Source organism: Talpa europaea (assembly GCF_964194135.1).
Source record: "Talpa europaea genome assembly, chromosome: 3".
Taxonomy (NCBI): domain Eukaryota; kingdom Metazoa; phylum Chordata; class Mammalia; order Eulipotyphla; family Talpidae; genus Talpa; species Talpa europaea.
In genome coordinates, this window is record NC_140069.1 from 113,722,870 (window position 1) to 113,745,347 (window position 22,478).

Genomic DNA, 22,478 nt, shown 5'->3' on the forward strand with positions numbered 1-22,478 from the left:
CAGAATATATTTACTGACAGGCAAATACTTCAGTCTAAAAAAAGGTAAACAGTTACACATATATAGAATTTTAATGTCAACTATTCAAAAAGCATAGAGAAGAAGAAACTTACTCAAGGGTAATTATTTTCCCAACTGCCCACTCATACTTTATAATTAGAGGATCAACAATTGAAAATTCAAAATTAAAACAAAGAAAGGAATGCCTATACTTTCATCCCACAATAAAATAATGCTGCATATAACTAAGGATATTCAATTAAGATATTAGTAAAACCTCATCAGTCTCAAGACTGAACTCAAAACATGAGACAATGAATATACGCCAATGTGATGGAACAGCTTGATAAGAAGCTATCTCTTTGTTGTTTAAAAGGCAGTAAAAAAATGATTTTCTGATATGGGATACAGAGAGAATTTGAAAGCAGCACATACTTTTTTTTTTTTTTTTTTCCAAATAGAGTTCAACAGCCCTTTCCCAGGCTCACTGCACTGCTCTGCTCTCCCACCACAGCTGCCCAAGCCAGAGGGTGAGTACTTAAGCAAAGGGTAGCCTGATCTTCACCACTAAAGGCATAGGACTCCATAAGCTTGGTGCAAAAGCTAACATGGCTGATTTTGGAAAATGAAGATTTCAAGGTGCTGAGTGGTACAACCTGACCTGAAAGCTCATTAAGGGACAAACCCAGGAGGCTGGATGGAAATGACCACAGCACTGCCATGTAGATCCAGAGGCAAAGGCCTGGCGCCATAGCATTAGCTTCAGCTGTGGGCTTCCTCTGAGCCTTGTGTGTATTAACTCCTCTTCTGCTGGAGCTAGTTTGGGGAATCTCTCTTCCTAGCACCTACAGAGCCTTACCGAAAATCAGAAGTGTTCTTCACACATTTACCATGCCAAATATTTATAGTATCTACCAGCGCAGATGCCAGTTTATTTTTTAAGAGAATTATTACACATAAAACAGAGTTGAATAAAACACAGAAACATTAAACTTAAAATTAGAGTAACGAAGATGACTAGAAAGGACCAAAAAAAAAAAAAAAAAAAGAAAAACCTTTTGTGACTATTTCATGTCCAAGAAAGTCACAGAATGTGTTTTTCATAGAATCTCCACACTGAAGTTATAAAAGGAGTTGCATTAAAGTATGAAACAATGTTGAATCTATACCACATAATCTATCACTAGAAGAAGAAATGTATTCTGAAGATTATTACAACAGAAATGCTCTGGTGGAATGCTTCAAATTAAGGCAAATATCAACTTTTAGAAATTTAATTATAGCAAACTAAATCTTGAAAATGTAGCAATTAATGTGAATGACATACATTACTGACCTCTTATTAATCACAACCCACATATATGGGAAGTATGTGACAAATTATTCCCTATATTTTCATTCAGTAAATTCTATCAAATAAGCTGGTTTTCTTAGCTGCAAGTTTATCCACATAATATTTAATGATAAAAACTATCATAAATCTCAATACAAAATCTTTACTTTCAGAAATCTAGACAAACCGTTATGCCAAAAGGTTTCTAAAATACAATTTTTAAAACATTAAAAATTCAGCTCTCAACTTATTCCTCCACATTCAGTATATGGATCCATTCTAGAAATTTTGCAGGGCATCTATTAACTTATTTGGTTATTACTTTTATTCAGAAAAAAAAATAAGTTGCTTACCTCACAGACTCATTCTGCTGTATTAATTTACTCATTCTGATGCTTGATTTTTGCTTTTTAAAATAACAAAAGCATCCACGGGCACACAAATGTAATTCAAAGTCTAAGAAGTCTGTGATTTATAAAGAATAAATCCTGCTGACTGATTCTTCATAGGCAGCTACTATTAAGAGTTTATATTTTTCCAGGATCATTCTTTTATACTGGTTACTGTTTATAATAGAGCTTAAGTTATTTCATATGTAACTGCTAAACTACAATGGGCTACATTTGTTGGCTGATAGCTTTTTGGGAAATAAGTTTTGAAATTCTAATGATCACCATGTGCACAGTATAAATTACTATAGAGCTTGTTACTTTGCTCTGAAAGTTTTTGAATAGCTTTGGCAAAAAGCAATAAAATTCAACCTGATGTATAAAATGCAACCATCCAAAGCAAAATTCAAATGATCTACTACAAAGGCATTCTAAGACAAATGGGAGAAAAAAAGAAACACAGACTTTTTTCTTTTTATAATTAAACATATGTAACTGAGCAAGCCAAAATGACCATATTGTTTGTATCTACTAGAAGAATGCTTAAAGAATGTTTTCTCTATTTCAATTAATATCAGCTTTCCAAAGAGGGTCCCATTTCTAATCTTCCAGATAATGCAGCCCATAGAATTGCGTTCTATAAATATTTCTTGACTGAAGCCACACATTTCATAAGAACCAGATGTTCTTGAGCGCAGTGGGTTGAACACAATGCTGTGAAGCTGTCCACAGTCTCTGCAGCGTGGGTTCAATTCCCAGCCGACTAGGGAGACACCCACATGGCTCAGCAGACTTTTCTTGTTTCACCCGCTGCTCCCCTCAGCAGCGTTTTTGGTCCATCTGCCTGTTCTGCTCCCCACTCTGTCTCTGGTGAGTTTTCTCACCTTCCCGTACCTCTGGCCTGTACCCCTGTTCTTGTATAAATTAAATAAATCTTAAAAAAAAAAGTAGGCTCAATCAGAAAGTATGTATGATGAAAGCAGAAGTTATAGAACATTTGTGCTCTATTCATCACATATTGCTGAATATTAATATTGCTGAATATATTAATTGATGAATATAATATTCACATATTGCTGAATATTAATGTGAAGGTAGTATGGTATATATGCATATACATTAGGTGAGCTGACGTTATTATAAAAACAGCACCATCATTTATTGCAAGTCCAATGACTATACACTTTCTCAAAGTTTGCAACCATCCTTTATTTACTTCTGACAAAGGAATTTCATCATGAACATTACCAGATGAAAATGTTCATAAAACATTAAAAGGTCACAGTCAACCTGACCTTAATAATCAAATCATCATAAGAAAAAGTCCACATTTAAAATTCTTGCTAAATACACAGAAGATTCATTATTACTAAATTTAGCTTTTGATCACGCTCCAGGAAGTATGTGTTTCCATGCAAGATAACATCTTTTTTCCCCTCAAAATGCACTGCTAAAACAATGTTCCTCATTAACATTAGAAGTTTTAACTAAGAGTGAAAGCACTATATGTGTGTATGCATGCATAAATGTGTGTGAATGTACGAAATGTAATGAGTGCTTATTTTGTGCAAAATCTTTATTGATAAAATTATGGGAAACTTTCTGAACGTTGAGAAAGACTCCCGGGATAAATCTTGAAAAATCGTTATGAAATGGATAAATGGAAAAGATCCAAAAGGGTCACCTACTCTAGGATTTTGTTTCTCAAAGGATGGACTAGACCGTGAATCAGCAAACAAAGTATTCCCAAGAGCTTGTGAGAACTGCAGAATCTCCAGCCCCATTCTAGACCTCCTTATGAGAATCTGCATCTTTAAAAGAGTTCTACTTATTTCTAGTAAGTTTAAGAAGAACTGCTTTAGGAAAGTAAGTTTAGCATGTGTGGAGCAGGCGAGAATAAACAATAAGACAATTGGGGGGAAAACCAAACTTCTGAGCAGAAATGTATAGGACAATAGAGAATATAATGTGAGGAATATTTGGAAATTAACAAAATGGCTTTTTTCCTCCTTTGCAGTTAGTTACATGGATGATGGAAGAAGGGGCAGATAAGGTTCATGATAGTGCCATCCAGAAGAAAGGCATGAGTGCAAGTGGCTTACAATCCCAAGCATCACACAGGAAAGACCTCAAGCTTGTCCATAACAGGGTAATTACTGGCCGAATAGCAACTACAGAAGGTGAACAGAGGCCTAGAAGGCAGGAAGCTGCTTCTATCTTGATCACCTATTTGGGCTAAAGTTTAAAATGTGTATGTCAGAAAAGATGAAAAGATTGGGAAAGCAAGTAGGGCCTACGTGGGGCCCTGGGAGGAGAAAGCTGACCTGGCAGCAACACATCTAAGCAGCCTGGTAGAAACATGTGGCTGAGCAAAGGCAACATCTGAGGCTCATCTCTCCCTGGTATCTTGGCACCACCACAGAATGGCTGCAATATCTCATTTTCCACTTGCCTGAGATAACCAGATAAGGCAGAGCACAAGACAGCGAAGAGCCCGGCTACCACATACTTGCTGTAAGGCACAAGGCTATCCGGAGAAAACAGATGGGGCGGGTTCACAACATCCATGAGAAATAAAAAAGGGCCAGGAAAGTAAGAAAGATGGTCCTGATATGCCCAAATGAGACACCATGGACCAACAAGGATATTCAGACTTCAAAAGATGCCAAGTAGACACAAACAGGTTGGTTGACAGGGACAAAAGAAGGTAATGAGGAGCCCCAGAACTGTGCTGGGAGGCCCTCGCTACCACACACATGGACTTCACTCACCTCTCATCCTAAGCTGAGACCATAAGAGCAAAGGGAGGGAGGGAGGGAGTCAAAAAATTGCAGAAGAATGAAAGAAAATAATAAGTTCAGTGTTGCCTAATGAAAAAGTGAGGCAAGAAAATAAGTAAAATATTTAGAAAATAAAGTCAGTTTGAGCTTTGCCTAATTGGGTATGAAAGAAATGAAAAGTCAAGGATGGGTGGTATCACCAACTAAAAAAGAAAACAGAAGGAGAAATTAGATGAATAAGTGGGTGAGAGATGATGTCTTCAGTTTTGGGATACTGTGGTAAGATAAATTAGAAATAAACCTGCCCTCCACCCACAACTCAGGAGATGGAAAAGAAAAATGCAGCCAGTCCAAGTGGCACAGGATTCATACAGACTGTGCCTGGGTGAATAGAGAGCGTGATAAAAATTTACACTACAATCTAGTGGAGATACAGTAGAAATTCAAGTAACAATTTTTTTTCACAAAGAGAACATGAAATAAGTGTGATTAATGTGACTTTTTAAGAAGCAAGTAAATATAGAGAGAATAAGCTGTTTTTAAAACAAAAATTAGAAATAGTTTCTATCTATAAAAATGTTCACCATTAAAATTAAAAACTCAATATGTTAATAAACAGATTAGGCTATTACTGAATAGAAAAACAAAGTATAAGGTATACGAATAGCACAAAGAAATTAAAACCTGAGGAGAGGTTAAGAAGAGTTAAAATGATGAGAAGTCAACTCTAACTATAACAGAAACTTAAGATGAGAGACTAGCCTCAAAATATCTCTTTAAAAAAATAAAATGTTTGGGTGTGGGGGGTTACATGAATGTTATATATCTCACTACTTTTATATTACTGAAAATACTCACAATTTTTAAAAAGTAATGATTGAAAAAGTAAAAAAGAATGGAAATGCACACTAATATTTTGAAAAGTTTAGGTGAAAAATAAGAGCTAAACATTATTTCAGGAGAGTATTAACAGTTTTGCTTGAATTTATTACTTTTAATGCTGGGTATGACTTGAGAATGTTTATAAACCATGACACAGGCGTCTTTAAAGAAGTGTAAGATGGGGGCCTCCCTGGTAGCACAAGGGGTTAAGTCTCAGCACTATGAAGCTACTGGCAGCCATTGTAGGATCAGTTCCAGCCTTGGCCAGGGAGGAGACCCACATGGCCCCAGCAGACCTCTCATCTCACCCACTGCTCCCAGCACTGTATTTCTGTCAATCTGCCTGTTCTGCTCCCTACTCTGTCTCTGGTGAATTCTCTCAGTCCCCATATCTCTGGCCTATACCCAACCTCCTGTATGCATAAATAAATAAATCTTTACAAAAAAAAAAAAAAAAGGAAGTGTAAGATGGTAGAGAGAATAAGAAGAGTTGGAGATAAAAGATGATGGATGAGTGGGATCAAGGGTACAGTGCTGACCTTGAACTAGTTAAGTACCATCTCACTACTTACAGAAACTTCACTGAACACCATTATGGCTTTTCACAATCACAACACAACCCTTGTGTACATTTTTTGATTAGGTTGCTGATTTCACTGATGTGTTAAATTTGTGAAAACTCATTGTGCTACCATATAAGGGTCAATTCTAAGTTGCACAGAAATAAATGTAATTCTTAAAATTAGATTACTAATATCTAAATTTCAGAACTACCTATAAGAAAGCAATTTTCTTCTATTATATTGATCTTAGGTGTGGTTTACTTACAGGTCCAATGCTTCTTAAATAAAATGACTGCCAAATGAAAGGCTGTGCCTGGACAACAACAACAATGTAATAAAGATAAATTACTGGTTAAAAAAAAATTCTGAAATGTACCTTAAAAAGGCAAGGTAAAGACAAGGAATTCCAGGTAATTCAAGGTTAAGTCTAAAGGAAACCCTTTAAAAAATATTAAAAGGCATAAATAGCATCACAGAGTCCTTGTTTCTATACCAACGTTACTACCACGTTTCAAGAGATGCTGCTTCACTCTTAAAATTAAATTCACGGTAATTCTCAAGTTGTATTAGGAATCTCTTTGAGTCACCAGAACTGGAGTTTTAGAAAGGTTTTAAAATTTGTGGGAAGTAATCACAAACTCCCCTGAGAAATGGCACATCCATTTGAATCAACTCCAACTTTCATCATTTACACGAATAGCTTTGTTATATTTTCAAGAAAGCTAAAAGGTAAGTTTGCAGTAAATTGTTTCATTTATTCTAAAAATGGGTAATAAAATGGAGAGAAAATTACTTTAAAATCATTTGTGAAGTTTTCCAATTATTTAAAATTCACTCTATAGAATTTTTAATACAGCACAGATATTTACCAAGTCTATTTGCAGTGGGAAGATTATTAACAGAAATTCAAGGCCCATAAGGAAGCTAAGGTGGGTTTAGCAACTACTAATTAAGATTTCTTGAAGTCTTTGCTATACCTTTTGCTAAGAGTCAAGGATTTAATGTTTGTAACCATAAATGGATCGAACTGCACAGTGACAGAGGAAGGACTCACCCCCAAAAAGTCTCTGAAGAATTTATAATAACACTTTATATTTTTTAAGATCTTTTGTGTAATGTACTGTTATAAGTATTTTAGATATATTAGCTTATTTAGTACCCTAGCCCTATGACATAGGGCATATATTATCATCTGGCATTTAAGAAAAAACAAACAAAAAAAAGAGGCAAAAATGAAGCTAAAACAAAGATAACTTGTTGAATTAAGGAAAATATTTTACTGCCAACATTCTGGTCAACTGCCTTTCCCTATCTGGAGCATCTTCCTAAAGAGCCTAATAAACTTTGGAATGGGGTAAAATTCCTTATATGTGGAAAATGTAAGAAAACTAAAGAAAGCCAAGTCTCTTCTAAATTGTTGGTGTCTGCAATACAGAGCTTACAGCTAATCAGAATGGAAAAGTTATCTCCGAGACCCATGAAGGATACAGGCAGATTTATAACCACAGCTATTTCTGAGATGCAGGTGTTACCTCCACCCTGATACTACAAGATCAACAAGAAGATCCCCAATATTGAATGTCATTTCCCCTAGTATCTTATATCATTTCTCTTCATTTGCCATTAAGAGGGATTGTTTTTATGTATATATTTTGTTTTTCCTAAGTCCACTGTAATTTCTCACCAAGGGGGGGACAGGAAGGTAAGAACAAAGAGGAAAGAAAACACAGTGGACTATGGGGTGGACTATGGGTGGGTGATGTAATGGTCCATTATTGTGGTAATACTGTTGGGGGCATCCAAATATTACTTCAATTAACAATAAATAATTTAAAAAAGAATATGGTAAACCTAAAGCATAACTTGACACCAAAAACTTGGAATACATTTTTTTAAAATGTCAACAATTGTAATTCTCACCACATATAGACAGGCAAGACATAAGGAATACCCTGCTAACTTCCAAACGCCAAAGTTACTAATACATGATCCCCAATGACAGACATGGCTGTGAAAATATATTTAGTGCCTCCTTGTATGACTGTATGCATTTAAGAATGTAGTTAAATAACAAGAAGCAGCAATGCAACCATCCGGTCAAAGTGTCTAGAATACACAAAACTCGCATTGAACTCTTACCACTTAATTTACCAAAAGTCACAGTATTTTTCTGATTATGCAAAAAGAATTTGGTCTCCCAAATTAATTTCTTTTTTAAACCTATTAGGAGTCATGTACTATGCTTTAGTTACACTTGTCAGCAAGATACGAAAGAGATAAATTGGGTCAACAATTGGGTCAAAATTCAGTAAAATTACTTAAGGTACAAGGAAAATATATCAACTTTTTTCCCTTTAAAGAACAATTAGTCAAAATTAATGTTCAACAACTGATTCATTTAATCAATATTTATGGAATCAATATTTATGTGTCACCCCACTAGGTGATAAACAAGTCGTACCACATTTGTGTTCTCATGTAGCCAACCCCATGCAATACAACATACAATGTAAACATACATGCACAAGATTATTTCTAAATGGTATAATTAAGAAGGGAGAGCAAAGAAGACTAATTTAGACTGGATAGTCAGGAAAAACCACTGAGAAAATTCCTTCACATTATGCCTCCAGTAAAATACCGTGGCTTCAGTATGCAGTACCAGAAACTGGTGACACAACTGTTGATCATGATAATCTCAAAAATGACAAAGGGTTAAATAATATAAAATCACAATTACTATTTACTTCCTAAAGTTATACGTGATATGTCAATAAGGATTTACCTGGAGGTGGGTTGCTTTTGTAACAAACACCAGAGATGTGGAAAAATGCTCTGGAATCAGAAAATGGGCAGAGACTGGAACAATTTTGAGGAACAAGATAGATAAAAGCCTACAATGTCTTTCCACACTGTTAGAAATACAGATGTAAAGTCTCTCCTAGTGGGGTGGAACGTGGTAGAGGAAGGAACATGATAGGAACATGGTAGAGAAAACACACATGGCCTCAGAAAATACCTAAAGTGACTTAACAGACTGTTGATAGATAACATGATTTTAAATGTGCTGCTGGTGAGCAACTGAATGGAAAGGAGGAGCATGTTACTTGCCACTAGAGGAAGGGGAATTCTTGTTACCTAGTGGCAGAAAGCCTATGTGAACTCTGTCCTGCAGTTATATGGGAAGCAGAACTGGTAAGCTTTACACCTAGATAGTCTGAAGGAAAGGTTTCCAAGCAAATTGTTTGAGATGTGACCTGCTTGTTTCTGTGTTTGTTTTTTTCCTTGCCAGTTATAGCAATACAGGATAGGGAAAAAAATTAATAAATTCAGGAGGTACAAAGTGAAAGAATGCTTCCAGATCTCCCTGATTAAATAGGTAAGAAACACTAGTAAGATTACTAAGCTGCAAACGTGTGCTACCTCTCATGAAAAAGTTAGGATGACTCAAGGGAGGAGTCCAGCACCCACAACACAGAGTCATAGAGGATTATTCCCAGGACCTGACACCTAAAGTAACTGGTGAAGGGCACCTGACTTTCTCTCCTTTTGAACAGGAATGTCTACAACTGATATCCTTCACCTGTTCCATCACTGTAGTCTAGGAGCAGATACAGGTTTTCTAGTTTCACTGGTTCACAGAGAGGAATTCTGTCCCAGTATGATGTATACCCAGAATCTCACCCATGCCTGAGTTATATTGTGAGACATGGATGTTGAATTTATGCTGTAATGGGTTGAAACTTTTGGAGATGTTGGGACGGGGTAAATTTTGCATGGGGGATGAATATGAATCTTTGGGAACCAGAGGGTGGACCATGATAGGCAGAATAACAGCCCTGCCTCTCCCCCCCAAAAATCCATATCCTAATTTCTGGAACCCATGAATCTATTACCCCACAGGGCAAAAGGAACACTGAGGATGTGATTAAGGATACAGATATAGGGTTGTTACACTAGATTATCTGGCTGAGCCCAATATAACTACAAGAGTTCTTTCCACTGAAAGAGAGAGAAGGGAGCCTGATGCTGCAAGAGAACAAACCCACTAGCCATTGCTGGCTCTGAAGATGGAGAAATTGCCATAGGCCAAAGGAAAAGTGGTAGCCTCTAGACAGAGATTGGAAAAGTCAAAGGAATGGGTTCTCCTCCAACCTCCAAAATGGGAGAAATCTGCTAGCATCCTGATTTCTGGCCAATGAACACATTTAAGACTTCTGGCATCTATAAATTAAAAATAATAAACTTTGCATTGTTTTAAGCCAGTATGTTTATGGTAATGAAAATTCATTTTAAAATTATTTTTGCCCTGGCCTCCCTGGTGGCGCAAGGGGTTAAGCACCGCACTATGAAGCAATCCACAGCCTCCTCAGCACGAGTTCGATCGCTGGCCAGCCAGGGAGAAACTCACATGGCGCAGCAGACCTCTACTGACAAGCCAGCTGCTCCCCTCAGCAGTGTACTTCGGTCAATCTGCCTGTTCTGTTCCCCGCTCCGTCTTTGGTGAATCCTCTCACGCCCCACACCTCTGGCCTGTACCCTAGCTCTTGTATGCATAAATAAATAATCTTTTAAAAATTTAAAAAATTATTTTTGTCCTATTACTGGTTAAGTTTTTCACCAGTATTCAACAATTTATGGCAGAAAGTAGCCCAAGCACTGTAAGATTAGGTGCAGCTGACCTTAGCTCATAAATTTCAAATGCCATTTGGGATCTGAGTTCCCCAATGTCACACTCCGGGAAGTCACACACTGGGAAACTGCATGCCAGCACATGTGACATGTGACCTGGCCTAAAATGTAACAAATACATTCAAGTCTTCCCAGTGAATTTGTGGCACTGTGAATTTTCCAGGCAGGCAGAGAGTAATGCATAACATAATGATTGTGGCTGGATACTTAGTTTTTGTTTAAAAAAATTAGAGCAGTTGTCTTTCAGATATAAACATCTTTCACTAAATCCTACTATATAAGCACTATATGTCCTATTATCAATAAATTTATCAAGACTCGTGCTGACCTTTATTTATAAAAGCTAAAGATGAAAATGAAAGTTATACTCACAAAATTTTTAAAAGTGTAACACTACCACTGCAGCAGAGCAGGCACTCGCCCAATCAAATGGATTAAGGTTTTTTCCTAAATTATCTAATTTATCAAGCAATATGATGATGAAAAGTTCTTATAAATATTTAAACATATCTTTAACCAAGAAATTTGCCCTTAGACACCTGCAATTATCTTAATCATCACATACTTTCACTATTCTTTTTTTGTTTACTTTGCTTGGCCGGATATTTGTTCCTATCAATATCCAAAATAACAAAACATGAGGTTTATAGTCCAGGTTAAGTCCTAATCCTACAAAAGATATTAACATAATTAAGAACTAATTATGCACAGGACAAAGTGAAAGGCACATCAGGGATACAGGGGCAACTTGAAGGATTTTGCCCCTGAAGTGTTCACCCTAGCAGCAGGGGAAGCAAGGCAGAGCATAAAGATAAACACCACCAGAAACCAGAGAGCAAATATGCTTTGCCATATGCCAACTGTTCCTGTTTTGAGGAGGTGCCCTGAGGAAAAAAGCATGGGGAGCAAGGTCTAGAGAATGTTTTTATTCTTATGGAGATATCAATAAAAATTTCTGAGCAAAGAATGCGCAGGACACTGATAGCAGGAAGAACACACAAGAGGTAAAGACCAGAAGCAAGAAAGTCTATTGGGACACGACTGCCAAAGACAGCGGTGAACCAGACTTACAAAACGTGTGAGAGAAAAACAGACAATACAGAAAATCCAACACTTTCAAAACATACTTTTATACCACCTGTGACTTCTATCACCGCAATTGCTAATACAAAGCAGAGAGGTTAGAGAGAAGCACTTAAGCCTTGTTGAAATACCAAGTCCGTTTATTCAAGGAAATGGGCCTTCTGACTTCCAAGATTCTAAGCCAATTCTAATGAAATGCAAAATCTAAAGTCCTGCAATGCCAGAATTTCTCAACTAGGGAAGTCATAGGGCAGGTTTAAAGTGAGGCAAAAAGACTAATCGTTTAGGTCCTCATGTAGCTGGCTGGTGTTAGCAATGGAAAAATACCTAGCAGAAAAGAGTCGATCCCACACTCTTTTCCACCCAACCTATCTATTCAAACCAAACTAAAGGAGGAGATAAATGGTGTGGATTTTTATTTGTGGGGATAAGTGGAATGGAGGGAAGGATAATAAGATGGAGTAAAGGAAAATAAAAGCTCAAAGCTTTAGAATGAAATGACTTTTGAACATTTAATATATGAAAACTGACAATCTAACACCTTACATCCTCTTTATCTTGGAATTTATAACAAAATAATGTTTAATAAACACCTATATATGTAAACATAGTCTCAATGAAACAAAGGCCAAGCCTTTAAAAAGATGATAAATTTTAACATACTCAAAGATATAGCAATAAAGCATGCTTTCCAGAGATCGTCACACATATTAGGAAAAAAATCATTATTAAGTTTCTGTATTTAGGATTATTATTCTAACATGAAAACCTGAAAACTAAACCTAAAAGCCTTGGACCACGCAAATCCTGACCTAACTTCCTTTAGGTCAGTAATCAACCTAGGATCGCTTTCTTTTTTTTAAGCCTGATTAACTGCCCCTAATGTGAATAGTGAAATATCTCATATTTTAAAAGTACAATAGACACTCAGTATCAAAATCTTTTTAATGTTTCTCATATCTGACTCTCTCAATCCAGTTGTCTAAAAGGCAATGCATGCTTTAAGAAAAAAATGCATTTTATTATGCTGTCTTAAATGTTCTTTAGAGGCTTTAAGGCTTAAATGGAAACAAAAAAATGAGAAACACAAAATAAGTGAAGAGGAAGAAGACCTAATATAAATGGAAATGACACTGGTATAAGTTATCTAGAAACCATTTTAGATATCTTATTGACTCAGTTGCTGTGTTTTATATGAATTATTTCAGTGAGTTGCTTACACGTGAATTAAAACATGTAAAAAAGAATAAAAAATCTATGCCTCATTACTAAAACCAAGTGGGGGGGTGTAGTAAATATTATCAAACACTCCAAGAATTAAGATTTGTGAAATAAGCCAGCATTCTGTTTATAAGACAGAGTTGAAACTCCAGACAAAAGGGTAGATTGGAGTGGGGGTAAAAGAGATAAGGAGACTGGTGGAAGGAGCTGGGCTAACAAGACAGAAATGTGACAGGACTTCTACTAAGAGATGTTGGAAAAGCAAAATACCAATGCTAGAAATGACAGCTGAAGGAATACATCGCCTAAAGATTTTTAAAAATCATTTTGAAATCATCCTAAGGGTATTGGTATGGAGACATAATTCCTTTTGAAAATCATGACTCTTACAACACCTTTCTCATCGCTCTTACCTACAGTTGGCTGAAGAGATGCAACTTTTGGTTTCATGGTACACATTCAAAGAAATTAAATTGCTGATCTAGAAGAGCGTTTCTGACTAAAGGATAATTTTTACTCCAGGGATCTGTTGAGAATATCTAGAGATATTTTCAAGGGTCACGTTTTGGGGACAAGTCTGCTAAAGGAGGCTGAAGTTGTTGCTAAATAATGCAAAAGCCAGCCTACAAAACAAAAGAATTATCTGGCCCCAAATGCCAATAGTGCTAAGGTTGAGAAAGAAACACTATTTCCTTCTAAAAATAAGCAAAAACAGAAAACAAAAATAAAAAAAAAAACAAAAACAAAAACCACTCCCTTGGACCTTTATCTCAGTCCATCTCTCTTTAATAGACCTCTAATTAAAGCAAAAACAAACAAACAAAAAAAAAAAAAACCAAAAAAAAAAACACCAGAGAACTCATTTTTCAATTACTTTAAACATGGTGTATGGTTGGCTCAAACTAAGAGTCACACTGAGATACAATGAAATAATAAATCAGTGGTGGGTGCAGAAACTGCAGGTAAAGAACTTTTTAATCTTTTTGTTTCATTTTTGTCTCAAGCACATTCAATTCAGAACATTCACCTTTTGGTACCCAGGTGCATCTCTTGTACTCAATACACTAAAAATACACTGACCTCACAATGCAGAATTTTTCATTAATGTATAAACTTAAACAGTTTTAACTCAGAAAGATTTATATTGGGGGCGGGAGTGAAGAAAGCCACCCAGGTCTTTAAAATGCAAAGTTATTTCACAGTTTGCTTGCAAAATGACTCAGATCATTATTACTTTTAGTCATGCCAAGTTTGCTGCTTCTAAGCCTACTAGTAATGGAGAGAGAGAGGAAAAAAAAAAAAAAAACCCACCATTTTTCCAGCAGTCATTAAACCAATGAAACAGAAGCTTACTGAAAACAGGTTTGTGCAATATTTCTCTTTTATTGTTATAAAAATAAAAGCCATCTCTGCAAGTGTAAATTGAAGATTCTCAGAAATCTTTCATCTACCTAAATACCTATAGAGTGTGTGTGGCAGGGAAACAAACAAAAGAAAACCCTAACTCATACATCTACAAATCTTAGCCTGTGACTATTTTCCTAACACATTCCTCAGCCCAAACCCTGGCTTACTCTTTTTATGTTTTCGTCCTTAAGACTAATGAGAAAGACCTCACATGGCGTTTCATCAAGAGAACAATACTAAGAACAAATACAAGCCTAGCAAGTACCTGGCAAATGTCATTCATCAGAAACCCTGACAGCAGAGAGAGAGAATCCCGGTGTCCGCGTGACCCATTCGCGCCTTTCACAGCAGGTTTTCACCACTCGAGTATCCACCTTCCTTCCTGACCACTGGAGCAAACGTAACCCAAGTTGAGTGGCCTCCAGGCCCCCACAGTAATAAAAACCAAGCACCCAGAGTGGTCTACGCAAGGGAAATATCACCAGTGCTCCCCCTGCACACTTACTGAGTCGCCATGGGAAGTTAAGAGGACAGACCCCGCCATCCCGCCGCGGCCCCACCAAGGTGCACTCATGTCACAAAACGTGGCATTCCAGAGGTGGGGAAACCACGGCCACGAGACAACCCCTGGCATTCCAGCGGTTTCTGGAAGGGGTGCTTTGATTTTCGCATCGCGAATGCCCCTTCGTCTTTCTAAAGCGGGGCTAACTTCCAGCAAAAGGGGTGACTGGAGACCCGCTCCTCGGCTCTTCGTGGGGTCCCCACCAAGGCAAGCGAGTGAAGTCAAACTCCTGCCCCACTGCGGGCGACTTCTCGCCGCCCCGGGGGCCGAGGGGCCGGGGTTGGTGCGGGGGGGTGCTCGACTCGACCCTGCACCGCATCGCGCTGTGTCTGGAAAACCCTTCTCGGGCTCTGCCCAACGCGCCCTCGGCCGCCTCGCCACGTCCCCTCCGGGTCTCCACACGCCGAGGAGCCCGCGGTGGCCACCGCGCCCTGCGCCCCGGCGCGCCCCGCGGGCCCCCGCGCGCCCCGGCCAGCCCGCCCCGGCGTCCGGCCGGGCCGCACTCACCGAGCAGCAGCAGCTTGACCTCGCGCGCCGCCTTCTCCCCATCCTCGCGGAGGTTGCGGTCGATCATCTTACTCCGCTCCACCGCCGCCTTGTCCTCGGCGCTCAGCGTGCAGCCCATGGTGCCCGGAGCGAGAGCTCGCGCCGCTGCCCGCACGTCCGACGCGCTGCCTCGGAACACAGGTGAAGGCGCTCACGGGCACCTCCGCCGCCGGCCACTCCACCCCCACCCGCCGCCGCCCGCCGGCGAGCAGCGCGCAGTCTTCAAAGGCGCGAGCGGCACCTCGCGGCTCTCCCCCGGCGCCCCTGCGCGCCCGCGAAGCCCTGCGTGGCGAGCCCCTGGCTGCAGCCGCCGCCGGCCTCCCGCGAGTGGCCGCGCCGCAGCCCCCAGCAGCCCGCGAGCTCGGCGTCCGCGCGCCGCCGCGGCCCCGCCCTGGCCCGCCCCTCCCGCCGCCCCGCGACCACTCCCGGGGCGCGCGCCCGCGCACGTGCCCTCGGACAGCGCCCCCTCGGACTGGCGCGCGCACCCGCGCTCCTGCCCACCCGGCCCCGCGCGCCCGCCACCCCCGCGCGCGCCACCCCAGCAGGCGCCCCCGCAGCGCGGGACCGGCCCCCCGGCTCGCTTACCCGTCTCCCTCGACAGGAGTGGGGTGATTTCTTCCCCTTTACTCTCACCGACGGATGTGTGCCCCTTCGGGGTGGGGGTGGGAAGGCTGCCAAAGTTGGAAGCAGAAATAAGCCAGTCCTGGGCGTTTGAGCATGCCCAGCTCCGGCAGCCACGCAAGGGTTTTCGAAATGTAAACCCATGTGGGCTGGCGTTCAGGGCTGTGGGAAATAGAGGGAGCCAGGAAGGGAATGGAGTCTGGGTGAAAGCAGAGATGGGGGCAGTGGGGAGCAAAAGTCAGGGAGGGGGACAGAAGGTCAACTTTCTCCCTTCTTGCAGTTTCTCTTGCCAACCTTTTATCCTCTCCTTCCATTCACGGGCACCTTTCTTTACACAGAGAACATTTTAAAGGATTTTCTCCCAACCTGAGAAAATGTGAGACAGAATCGGAGGGTATATTTTTAAATGACAGGAGCAATAAAACACCCATAAACAAATCTGCGCCACATGAGAAGTTCCAAGCCAGGTTTTGAACCAGTAGTTCTAACTGTGTTAGTAAATCATAAGCCACTTGGGTATATCATTCCTTTCTGCAGACCTTGCTTCCTTGCTCATGGACGAGCATCCTTACAGCTGTAACTGGTCTGGGCTCCCCGGCCTCCGTTCCACCCAGCAGCAAATGAAGAGCTTAGGTCTAAGAGCTGGTCTCCCTCTCAGCTACACTGCCTTTCCTCTACAGACACTCAAGACATTTTGATAGATCAGAAGATGGAACTGGCAGCAAAGAAAAACATCTTTGATGTATTAAAAATTAGGAGATTGCTCTTTGGTTTCTCTCTAGAAGTCTTACTTCTAAAAACTGTTTGTGAAAACTAGGCTTGAGTTTTCCAACAAGGTAAGGCTGTGCAGATGCTAAGGGAGGAATAGCTTTCCAGACCTCACTTAAGCCAGGCCTGTGCATTAAGCAGAAATTGTCAGTGTCCTCCTTTGACTTGCTCTTTCCTGTTCTACAATTTTCAAAAACCTGATAGTCTCAAGAGATGCTATTTCAAAATTGCCTCAACTTTTCCTGTGCCCTTTTGTAATATAACACAGAAAAGCAGACCTTAAATTGTACTTAATCACCTTCTATCTTCTTTTTACTTCTTGGCACTCTAGCCGTTGATGTTCATGAGAAAGTCTGGACTTAAACTTGACAGAGTGAACTTTGAGCTAGTGTTTCTGTATCAGTCATTTAGATTAGCTGTCATTATTAGTCTTTCCTATAAGCTTAAGGCCAGATAGTATGGGAACAACAACTAAATTAAAAGAGGAAGCAGTCATGATTGAGTACAAGTGGAAATGACTGTAAAACTTGTGTTTCGGAGAAAAGAAGGTGTAACAAAATGATACACATCACTCATCATTTGAGAAGTCTATGATGTAGGTGAGTAAATAAAATATAATACATAGAAGAACCAGAATTAAAGATTAGCTTTATATAAAGCTAAACTTCTGAGAAGATGCAGAGTAATGGAATGATCAATATGGGGGCAAATTCCAAGAAAAGAAATTTTCAAAAAATCTTTTGAAAGGAGCCATGACTATGGATTGGTGTGGAATTTCAAGGAGTATTTATCAGTCAGCTTGGGTCCCCATAACAAAATACCACAGGCTGGAGGCTTAAGCAATAGAAACTTATCACAGTTCTACAGTCTGGGAAGCCCAAGATCAAAGTACCAGGCAGTTCAGTTCCCTGGAGAGGAGTGTCTTCCTGGCTTACCGTGGACACCTTCTTGCTGTGCCCTCACATGTGGAGGGAAAAAAGTTCTAGTGTTAGTGTCTCCAAGAAACTAATCCTCTCCCGGGGTCCCCACACTCATAACCTCATCCCAACCTATTTATCTCCCAAAGACCCTACTTCCAATACCATCATATTGGGGGTGAGGACCTCAACATATGAATTTTTTGTGGGCAGGTAGAGGAATGTTCATAAACATTAAGTTCACAGGTATATTTTGCTTAGGAGGAATAAACAGCTAAATGTTCATGTTGAAGAATGAGTGGCTTTGAAATGTAGTTTGGCTGTGAAGAAAGAAAAAAGTGTGGAGCCTCCCTGGTGGCACAGGGGTTCAAGACACTAAAGACACGGCGCTATCAAGCTATTGCCAGCCACTGCAGCACGAGTTTAATCCCTGGCCCTGCCAAGGAGCAACCCACATGGCACAGCAGACCTCTCCTGCCTCACCTGTTGCTCCTCTCAGCAGTGTATTTCAGTAGATCTGCCTGTTCTGCTCCCCACTCTCTCTGGTGAATCCTCTCACAACACCCCTCTCCCCGTACCTCTGGTCTACACCCCAGTTCTTGTATGCATAAATAAATCTTTAAAAAAAAAAAAAGAAAGACGTGTGGGACAATGTTTTGAAGAGAGCTTTGAATATTAAGGTAAAGACTTGGACTTTACACAATGGATACTGTGTTCTGACATTCTCCTAAGTTGGGTAATCAGTGTTAAAAAATATACCTTACCCAGCAAAACTAACAAGTAAATTGTTAGGAATCCAAATATGAGGCAGTGAGAATTACTCAAACTACAAACTTACATTATTAAAATATTGCAAAATGTGATTTGACAAAATTATGGAGGTAGAGCAGATATCATTAACTCACCTGTTTTATAGATAGCGAAATTGACATACAGAAGTTAAAGCAATCTACTTTTGCCCTTCTGGAATGTTTTTCCTTTCGAGACAACATATATTTTAAAGAGTTATATTGAGATGTAACTTACATACCATATAATTTATCCAATTCAGTGCCTTTTAGTATATTCACTGAGTTATACTATCATCATGACAATCAATTCTAGAACATTTTCATTACCCCAAAAAAGCTACACCATATGCCATGGTTCTCATCTTTCTATTCTAACCCCTAGTACCCCATTTAAATCCTAAGGTTCTACTCATATACTTTTTGTCTCTATAGACTTGCCCATTGTGAGCTCCTTATATAAAAGGTCATTTCATATAAAAGGCCTTTTGTGACTGGCTTCTCTAAATTAGCATAAAGTTTTCAAAGTTTGTCCATTTTGTAGCATGCTATTAGTTCTTTCTTTTTATTGCTAAATAATACAGAATATCACAGTAAAGAGTTAGAGACATATGTTAAAAGACATATTGGGATGCATTCAGCTGAGATCATCTGGGCTGTAAAGTAACTCCAAACTGTGTCATAGGAATAATTAAGAAACTGGGGATATTTAATGTAGGACTGAGAAGGTACACAGTGACATGATAGCTATTTTCTAATGACTTATGAGATACCATAAATCAGAAGAAATAGACATTTGGTGTCTGGTTTCAAGGTGGTAAATGTAGATGTATTAGAAGAAAGGTATAGCAAACAAATTTTGCCTTGATGTGAGGAGAAATGGTGTACAATTTCCCCCAAAGGAAATAGACATCCTGAGAAGTTCATTCTCTTAACTAAGATGAACAAATGTAGACTGGATGATCACATATTGGGAACAATCTAGATATAGATTAATTTTTTAGAATCCTTACCAACCCTCAGATTCTATGTTATTTAGAATCAAATGGAATTAGTTTTAGAACTGAGATTACAACTCAGAGACTCCCTCTGGTTTTCAACCATTACCTTACTCAACCTACCAGCAGACAAACAAACAAAAGTGGGAAAGGAGAGTTTACAAGATGTTTTGACTTGACAGATTTGTGTGGGCACAGCTAGAACTGTAGAAAAACAGAGTGAAGACAACCTGACTTGTGTTTTGGGGAAAAGAAGGTGTAACAAGATAATACGCATTGCTCATACACACACACACATACACACACACACATTCACACAGGTATCAGAATAGTGTATATCTTGTTTGGAACAGATATCGCAGGTAGCTACCTCTCATTATTTGTCACGATATTTTTGCTAACTGAAAATGAGAGAATTTGATTTGGGGAGAGGCCAGGAATAATTAGGACAACAGGGGAGTGTATTATGGCATCTGTATCCTTCTATAGTTATAGATATAAATGTCCCAAACCAATGCCATTTTTATTAGAGATGTGGGGGTATTCGGGACAACACTTGAATTTCACAAGTCCATTGAATTATTGCTGAGAGACTTTGAATGGCAATCAGCACCCCTTTGGGTGTGGTTACAACACTGTGGCATAGAGATGATGTGGAGGCCATCGGCTCTGTCTCTGCACGGAACATGCCAGCACTCAGGCACCAGTGTGTTGAGGGACTGAAAGCATCTAGAGATAGTGCTTTTGGTTTGAACCTGTTCCTTCTCCTTTTTGGGTACAGCACCATTGGTAAATCTCAGTATACCTCTAGTAACTTCACAGACAGTGGCCAAGACAAAAGGAAACTGGAAAAGAAGAGGAAAACCATGGAGAACACGAAGTAGTGACTTCAAGCAACAGACTGATTTGTGAGCACATGTGAATATGATGCCACCTGGGTGGACACTCAGAAGTATTTGGGGAACATTTTAAATGACTTAATTTCTTGCTGAAGCAGGTAAGTCATGAAGTCATTGTTGCTGATGCCAGGGGGCACTAAGGAATAGAACAGTAGGTAAGTTAAGGGAAGAGTGGTTTAAGGAAAATATGTATTTTCAGTGCATCAAAAAAAGATCACCGAGACACTTCTAAAGAATAAGAGAATAGGCAGTAGAAAGAGATGTAGGCAGGTAGTCAGATAAGAGCCATTCAAAGCTCTGTCTTCAACTCCATATCTGTCTTTGAAAGTACTGTAATCTCTGTCTTGCAGTATCCTTATCTGTAACAATGAGTGTTAAAGCATCTGCAAGGTACCAATAAGTGCGAATTTGCGTCTGTAATTCCAACCAGTGATGGTTAGCAAATGTACTGACACACTTTGCTGTGCTGTGAATGGAAGCTTTTCCATGTAAAATTAAGTAAATGCTGTTAAGTAAAGGTGTTAAGTAAATGCTGAAGTTGAAGAGCTTAATGAGCAAACTTTCCAAATTCTAACCATGGAGAATTGCAGACACATGAGTTGGTAGATGAAGCGGTGGATTTGGGATTTGTTGTCGTTTCATTTTAGCCATGATTTTTCTCAAGTTTTATGCACGGGGAGAAAAAGAAATTTTTATGTACAAAGGAAAGAACATGGCTAGCCACTATCTGACTGCTACCTCTGATTTTTGCATCTTACTCCATGCCTTATTACCATTAAATTCTTTAATTCCATAGAAACCTCCCATCCATTATATGCTTTTCCCCTGTCCCTTATGATCTGTCATGCGCTAATTTCTCTCATTGTGCAATTTATATTCCACCTTCCTTGGTATATAACTTTAAAACATCCCCAATATTGTATTCAACAGAAACACACACACACACACACACATTTGGTTAAATCACCTCTATCTGTTCCTGCACCTGTAAACAGAGCTTGACTGGAGGAAAACACAGTAATGAGGAACTCCATCCTGCCATCTGCTGAGGCCAAAAATCTGGAGTCATCCTTGATTCCTCACCTTTCCTCAAGCCCTATAATCCAACCTATCAAATCAGAAAATACTGTGAACTTAGCCTTCAAATATTTCCAAAATTTGGGCAAATATCACATTCCTTGACCTACCTTAGTGCTAGGTATTCATGCATTAGTATAACCTACTTTCCGGCTCCTCTATTCCATTAGTGCCCCCCACTATTTTTCAAGCTAGTGACCCAAATCCTACTTTTAAAATTTCAATCAGATATTATCACTCCTCTATTCAAACCTATCCATTCACTTTTCATCTTACTTAGAGAAGAAGTCTATCTAAAGTACTTTTGCTAACATACAAGGACTTCCTGATTTATCAGGTTCATCCTTCTCTCCTCTGATATTATTCCCCACCATACTCTTTCTTGCTCTCTGTGGTTCAGCCTCACTGACACCTAGGCTGCTCCTTGAACTTGCCAAACATTGTCACTGGGCCCTTGCACTCATGATCCCCCTGCCTAGAACCCTGCCACCAGCGATCTGTCTGGCTCTTCCCCTTACTTCATTCAAATCCCTGTTCAAATGCCACATTATCAGAGATAAATTTGCTAACCAATCCACCCATCACTCTCTATTTCCTTACTATGCATTGCCATTTCTTTACAACATTTATTACCCAACACACATGTTTTGTGATTATTTTTTATTGCCTGTCTCCTCTCACTTGAATATAAATTCTAAAGAGCAAAGCCTTTGTCTCATTTGTTTACTGTGTTATCTCTAGTAGCTAGAACAGTAAATGAACATATTTTAAAATGAATAAAGGAGTTGGTTTTAGAATAGAAATCTAGTTCTTCTAAACCACTAATTCATTCATTCAACCATATTAAAGGAAGACCAATCATATGCCAGGCAATGCTCTTGGCACTGGGAATAAGGTGGTCAATATTGCAATGGTGTGGATATGGAAGCAGTAAGATAGAGATGTTAAATAA

The 22,478-nt window shown here is 39.4% G+C and overlaps 1 protein-coding gene across 1 annotated transcript in view; it reads right to left on the minus strand.

The window, feature by feature from the left end:
* The window catches only part of GNAI1 (G protein subunit alpha i1), a gene marked incomplete at both ends in the record, with an annotated part of 67,593 nt that extends 52,056 nt beyond the window's left edge, over positions 1–15,537 (minus strand). Inside the window, one exon of the mRNA XM_084229321.1 lies at positions 15,420–15,537. Coding sequence (XP_084085447.1) covers positions 15,420–15,537 — 118 coding nt within the window. The remainder of the gene's footprint in view (positions 1–15,419) is intronic.
* Between the last annotated feature and the right edge of the window lie 6,941 nt (positions 15,538–22,478).